General features: G+C 52.3%; 1 protein-coding gene across 1 annotated transcript; it reads left to right on the plus strand.

Annotated features, from left to right (window-relative positions):
- The first annotated feature begins 968 nt into the window (after positions 1-968).
- LOC123115115 (putative B3 domain-containing protein Os08g0325100) lies at positions 969-4161 on the plus strand. The gene is made up of 7 exons (XM_044536376.1): positions 969-1033; positions 1257-1389; positions 2073-2389; positions 2467-2593; positions 2972-3422; positions 3514-3818; positions 4153-4161. The coding sequence occupies exons 2-7, from the start codon at positions 1276-1278 to the stop codon at positions 4159-4161; spliced, it is 1323 nt and encodes a 440-aa protein (XP_044392311.1). The 5' UTR covers positions 969-1033; positions 1257-1275.
- Positions 4162-7360: the final 3199 nt, after the last annotated feature.

The raw sequence follows: 7360 nt of genomic DNA on the forward strand, positions 1-7360 counted from the left end.
GCCAAGCGGAAGGCAGCGAGAAGGAGAACAAAGCTGACAAGATAAGCAAGGTAAGAATTACTGTACGAGATAGTAAAATCTAAGCACCGTAATCGTAGTCCCAATCCCAGAATAAATCTCCTAACGACTTCTTTCAATTTAGTTCGATCTCCATGGGTAGTGGGGGCGATTCTTTCTGAAAACCCCGTTTCCTCTGTTCCTCTGCTCGTGCTGAATAACCCAGACGATTTTCACCATCCTTTCCTTAATTAGGTCTTGGGCGTGATACTGGATCCAACATCACATTCACATATCCCTTTCTCCATTAGTAATGTCAACACAAGTACATTTATGCGTGTGTGGGAGACGAGGGACATGCGTCTTTCCTGTGGCCACGCCGTGTTGGTCTGGGGTCGAGGGAGCTCTCCGACACGCCGGAGAATCGGCTGCCGGCGGGGTGGTCGGTGCCGGCGGCGTAACGAGCATCGGGGGTTTCTGCAGGTTACCACGTCGAGCCGTCAGTTGGCAGAGGGGAGGCCCCATGGGCCATGGGGACGACGGGGGTAGGAGGCGGCGTGAGGGGTCTCATGGAGATTTTTGTTCTTCTTGTTCAATCCATCCCAAATCCTGTTCTGATCGATTTGTTATGGTTTGAATCAAAGTTCCTTTCTTCTAACTAAAGAAAATACTTTTCCCTGCAAAAAAAGAAAAAAAAACCTAGCCGCCCCACAGATCCATGGCAGATCTAGTTACCCACAATACTTCCGCGTCGGCTTGAGGCGGCGTTGGCGGTCTTGTAAATAAGATTCTTCGGCGGTGATGGGTCTCCTTATCCGGCCTTCGCATTCTTCTCCGGGTAAACAGCTCGTGCCTCGGATTGCTGTTTGCTGGTGTCCCCTTGCAATGTCCGGTGATTGATCCGGCCGAAGTTACAATGAATCCCTTACTCCGGTGATGTGGAGCAGGTGCGGTATGGAGCTAGGCTCACGGCGCGCCATCAGGAGAGGGCGAATAATTCCCCTTCGGCCGGTTTGTAGACTTTCTTCGTCAAGAGGTGCTTGGACTTGGTCAATTTACAGCTTCTTTTGAGAGGAAAGAATACACAACTTCTAGCCTTCGCAAAAAATAAAGAAAATATCAATGTTCCAAATTCACATTGAGGAGTAGTACATGGCATTGTGTCAAGTTCAACAACAAAAAAGAGTACATGTCTGCTTATTGTTCACGACTTCAAGTCCTCATACCATATATCATTGCTAATAAATTTTGCATTGCAGGGGGAGGGCTGCTAAAAACATGTGCACGTCTTGTGAAAGATTGAACCTATGGGATGAGTATCGCTACAAACTTTTGGATGATGAGGAGAAGCATTTCTTGGTGCTTATGTTGGGTGATTTCCGAGATGCAATGGTAACCCTATTATCTATCTGTGGTACTACCTCCGTCTCGGTGAATAAGTCATTCGCGTAGTTCTAGGTTGACAATTTAACTATCTAAATATGTGTTATATGTGACAAAATATATATATTTAGAAACTACATTTGTGTAGAAATCTAGTGATATACTTTTCATGACATATAACACATATTTAATTGCTCAAATCGGTGACCTAGAACTACGCGAATGACTTATTCACCTAGACGGAGGTAGTATTTTTGTAAGACCATTGATGTTTCCACTTTATTCTACTTTAAATTCTGCGCTGCAGTCAGATTCCGCATAGTTTTTATTTCAGCAATTACAGGTAAGATCTACACTCATTTTCCTTGTTTTTTTGTAAGATACTAGCCAGGTATCATAAGACAAAGATACACCTTGATTGTAACTAGTGCCTTTTGGATCTTGTGCATAAACTGTCCATCCATCCAATCTTTTTTATTATATCTTTCTGCAGATATTCCCAGAAGAACTTGTGTGGCGTTTTTTTATTTCAGCAATTACAGGTAAGATCTACACTCATTTTCCTTGTTTTTTTGTAAGATACTAGCCATGTATCATAAGACAAAGATACACCTTGATTGTAACTAGTGCCTTTTGGATCTTGTGCATAAACTGTCCATCCATCCAATCTTTTTTATTATATCTTTCTGCAGATATTCCCAGAAGAACTTGTGTGGCGTTTTAAATGTGAGATCCCAGGAGAGATCAAGCTAGTAAGCCGAAAAGGTTACAGTCACGCTATTGTGGTTGCCAAGAACCAAGAAAAGCTTGTCTTTACAGTGGGTTGGAGGCAGTTTGTTGGACAGTATGATCTACAGATGGGTGATTCCTTAATATTAAAATACAATGGGAACTGCCAGTTTGATGTCATAATCTTTGATAAGCTTGGCCGTGAAAAAGCATTGTCGGTTGTCGTGGATCCTTTTTTGCCGCAGGTCCAAGAAAATCCCAACAAGGCACATGAAATCGGGTGAAATACCAGTCTTCACTATTCAGGCCTTCATTTCCTGGTACCAAATTTCACTTAGAATGGATTTTGCACTGCAGATCTTCTAAAAATATAGATGTGCCCTCTGAAAGATACAAAAGCTGGACTGATTATCACTACACAAACTTGGATGATGAAAAGAAATATTTCTTAATGGTTATGATGGGCAATTTTCAACATGAGATGGTAAATTTATATCCAAATACAGTAACACTCCTTTTTATCAGTTACTTCGGTGTTTTTCTTTAGACCAACGATTTTCTACTTTCTAATTTAGATTATGTTGAGTGGAGATATATAATGCTTTAGAGACATATACACAACTATATGTAGTCTTTGCAACTTTTGCTCATGGCTCCTGTTAATTTGATGCCTGGATTGAATCCAGAATGGTAGCACATTCAGTTATATTTATTTGCACAAAATTTTCTCATAGTTCAAATTATACCATGCTGTCAGGTATATAATATATTGAACATACAAATTCGATTTGATTATAGAGACTATATTTTTTTAATCCTGATTTCGGTTCATTCAAACAAAAATACTGGTTGTTTTCTCCAGATCATCCCGGAAGAATTTATTCGGCGTTTCAAGGGCGAGTTCCCAAGAGAGATGATACTTGAAACAAAAAATCGTTGCAGTTACATTATTGCAGTTGCCAAGAACCAAGAAAAGCTTGTCCTTACAGTGGGATGGGGCATATTCGTTAAAACCTTTGGTCTAGAGATGGGTGACACCATAGTATTCAGATACAATGGAAACTCCCAGTTTAGTGCCATAATCTTTGATACACTTGGCTATGAGAAGGCACTTTCAGTTGTGGATCTTTTTCCGCCTCTTGTGCAAGAAAGGCGCACAACTGTGAAAAGTTCTCATTTACATCCTCAACCCATACAAATGGTACTGCCAGAGTCACCACCAACGAAAAGGCAGCGACGCATCCAAATGGAAGTGTACGAGCCATGTGAAGGCAAAATCACTGCAATAAATATTTCCTCCGCCGAGCCATCTGGTCTCAGTTTACGATTATAGATATATCTTCCCTTGCAAACCATTCTCATATGTTTATGGCTATATTTAGTAGTTCTCTTTTCTTGGCGCAGGAGAGTCTTTCTCCTCTGAAGATAACCATGGAACACGTGATGTGCCTGGTTACAATTACATTCTCAGGAAGAAGAAGGCCAATCTATCTTCATTTCTTTTTGAAGGAGATTCTTTCTCCTCTGAAGATGGCCATGGAGGACGTGATGCCATTGTCAAGAAGGCGGCAAAATTAACTTCAGCTCAGAAGGAGCAGTTGAAGGATGGTTACATCACCGTGCACAAGACCAAACTAACTTCAGCTCAGAAGGAAGTGGTGAAGCAGAAGGTCCAATCTATACACTCAGAGATCCCCATCTTTGTCGCGGTTTATTTCGTTATCGCGAGGATAGTGGAGTCCGGTCCTATGCAGCCCTTTGGAAAAAATGAACGCCAATTGATCGATATGCCATGTTGCCGAAGTCCCTGTCTGATGGAGGTAGCCTGGTAACGCTTTCATGTTGGTGGTAGTGCTTTTGTTGTTGGTTCATGAATCGCTAGTGATGGTGATATGATATCATAGTGATTTTGTGTTGGTTAGTGAATTGCAGTTCTACTTTCTCTTTTAAGGATAGCAGATCCCTGGTTTACTAGCTGATTACTACTTGACCTGCAAGATGATGCACGTTATTGCTGATCATACTTTTGAGTTTTGATGCCAGGTTGAATAAGTAATGTCATTGTACCACGTCTGAATCTCTGTTCGATTCATCTGTTCTTGGACTCGTTATCCACAAATTAGGTGTAGCAAGGTCCAACTTCAGCTTATTCATTTGTAAAATCTTTCATCCTGTTAATTGCTTGTGAAAACATAAGGGAGGAGCGAACCCTATCCCTCCCGCGCCGCCACCCGCGAGGCGGCCGGGGAGGGCACCCCGATCTCCTCCGCTCGCCCCCCCTCCCTCCCTACTCCCCCTCGCCGCCGCCGGAGGGCGCGGCCGGGCGAAGCCCGGTCTGCGCAGGCGGCGGCGGGGCTTCCTTTGTCCCCTCGCGCGGGTGGTCAGACGCGGGCCAGATCCGCCGGGCCTGGGCGCCAGACTGGTTGGCGGGTGCGGCGGCGCGGCATGCTGCTGAGTGGTCAGTGACGAGCTCCTGGCGGCGGTGCGGCCGGCGTCATGGGGGTGGTTCTCGCCTCTTGTTGGGCTGCCCTTCTCTGCTGATGGCGGTGATGCGGCCAGCGCCGGCGACGGATGGAGAGGGTCGTGGCGGCGCGGGATGCGGGCGGCCCCCCTGCCGTGACCTGCGTCAGGTGGTGGGGGCGGCGCTGCAAGAGGTGGCTCCGGCGACGGTTCCTGGCGGCGGGGCGTTCCGGCGTCATGCCGGTGGTGCGGGTCAGGGTGCTGGACCCTCTGGAGGCCTTCTTCGGCGGCGGGTGCGATCGATCCGGCGGACCTCGCCGGCGGACGGGTGGCTGCATCTTCCTCGCATGGGTCTGGCCGGTGGCCGTGCTAGGGCGTCAGGGGTGATGCAGGGGAGGCTGCTGGAGGGACGGGTAGACCGACTACCTGTCACCGGTGCAGGGGTGCGCCGGTCCGGACGAGCTCCGCTCCCCCTCCCCTTTTCCAAGCCTCGCGCCTCCTAGCTGCAGACCGGTGTTCGGGAAGGGTCGGTCACCGGCGGTACTGTTGGTGCTTGGGTTCTACCGATTGACTCAAAGCCCGTCCCTTTGTTGGTCTTCGGAGTGTCTGGATGCAGGGCGGCGGCCTTGGTGGCGGGAGCTGCGGGCTCGTGGGCGGAGCTTGTGGCTCGGGTGCGGGCGGCTCGCTGTCATGGTTGCGTGGGCGGCATGGGGCGGGCTCTCGACGTTCTATGGTGGTGGTGCGGCCGACGCTCTCGTGTTTGGCCGTACGCTAGGTGGAGGCGGAGGGTGGTGGCCCGGGGTGAAAACCTTGTCTGGCTCTTGCCAGACCAATGGCGGCGGCGTCCATGCGTCGTTTCCTTCTTGAAGGCTCCATTGCGGTGGCCCTGCGTCCTTCGTGTTACTCCGGGTGAAAACCTCGATTCAGTGGATCGGGCGGTGGCGGCTCTACGGTGTCATTTCTTTCCTGGAAGCACCGCTTTGGAGGCCCTGGTTCGTCGAGTGTCGGCTTCGTCCCCTCGCGGTAACTTGTTCACGGAGGAGAGCTCCTTAGATCCTTAGCTATGCTCTATCTGTCTACTAGTTGTCTGCTTTGGAGCTTTTGGAGTAGTGTTGTTGTACGTCAGCTTCCTTGTATGTGCCTTGGGTGTTTGGTGTTGGGTGGTTTGCGGCATGTAGATCGTGTTTTATATATAAAGCGGGGCAAAAGCCTTTTTCGATAAATCTTTCATTACCCCGTGAAAGTTTAGATGTAACGGCAAAGGCCACCTGAAAAACTTTCATTCAAGTGCCACAAAAGTGGGAAGATCGCTACAGGTTCACTCGGTGCGTGTAGCAGTAGCCGTATCCAGCAACGCGACTGAAGGAGCGCCGCAAAACTTTGCACCCAAGCTTCGAGAATTGTCAACCTGGAGGAGCGCCATGTCCGAAGGAGGACAGCAAGAGTGTTGCGAGCGTCCACAGATGGACTTGAAACAAGGACTTTTTTTTGACCAGCAAGCCCGGGGGCTTTTTATTCCTTGTCAAATATTGTTACATCGTTTATAAGTGGCTGCATGGATCCCAAATAACTTGCTTGAAAGATCTGGGCGTGGTAGGACTGGCTGATGGCTCTGGCGACTGGCGACTGCTCGGGCGGCGCCCCTGGCGGCCCGGATGCTGCGGCTGCCCCGCTGCCGCTCCTCCCTCCGTCCCCCTCGCCGGCGCCCGCCGCCCCTGCCCCTCCGCCGACCCCCCCTTCTGGCTCTCCGCGGGTGATGTGGGCGGACATCGCCAAGGCTGACGACGTCGCCGCTGGTCGCCCCGTCGTGTGTCGGGACCGTGTCCCTCCCAAGGCCCCGCCGCGGCTGCTGCCCGACCTCGCCGGTAGCCTTACTCCCAGGGGTGGGAGTTCGGCCGCCCGCGGGTCGGAGCGGCGCCGGCGCCTGCCTTCGGCCGCCTCGTCGGCGCAGGGGATGCAAGGCTCGACCTTGGGGTCCGGGATGTCCTCCCGGCGGTGCCGCGCTGGCTGCTGGGGTGTGGCCGGCCGAGCGGACCGTGGTCCGGCTCTCGCCTCCTGGAAACCGTCGTCCCTGGCCATGCCCCCCTCTGCGCCGGCCCGATCGTCTCCAGCGACCCCGCCCGAGCTCGCTCCGGTTCTCTCCCGTCGTGCTCCCTTCCGGCCCTTCTTCCCTTCCCGCGGTTCCTCCGGACCCCATCCTTCGGGTCGCTACCCCGCCCCACCATCCCCTCGCTGTCCACGTCCTTCCGCGCCGCGGTCTCCGCGACGGCGATGCGGGAAACCCTACCCCCCGCCTGGCCACCCCGGGGCGCTCGTACCGGGCTGCGGTGCTCCTGGGCCGGCCGCTGGACCTGCCTACGGGCCCCCTCCCCAAGCCGATGGTCCTGGGTGCGGCCCGGGGAGTGCTGGACGCTGCGGCTGGGATGGGCCAGCTCGGTGGGCCGGCACTGCCCCGCTCGGCCCAGGCTTGTCCACCGTTGGCCTCGGGCCCATACAGGCGATCTATCTGGCCCATTGTAGGGTTCTCTCGCCCCCGATTCCTCCCACCCCCCACCTGCGCCGCCTTCCCTCCGTCTCGCCCTGGTTCACACTGTACCGCCCCGATCCTTGCCCACCGGCGCCGCCATCCTCCCCACGCCCCCCTCGCACCTCCCCCCGCCCCTGACCATGACTCGGGAGTGGGGAGACGACGCGGGGCGCCCCAAGCGGTGGGCGGACGATCGCCAGGACCCTCCCCGCCCCTCCCCCGACGGCCACCGGCGCGAGGCCGACCTGCGACAGCAGCTCTCCT

The sequence above is a fragment of the Triticum aestivum genome, chromosome 5B, assembly GCF_018294505.1.
Source record: "Triticum aestivum cultivar Chinese Spring chromosome 5B, IWGSC CS RefSeq v2.1, whole genome shotgun sequence".
Taxonomy (NCBI): domain Eukaryota; kingdom Viridiplantae; phylum Streptophyta; class Magnoliopsida; order Poales; family Poaceae; genus Triticum; species Triticum aestivum.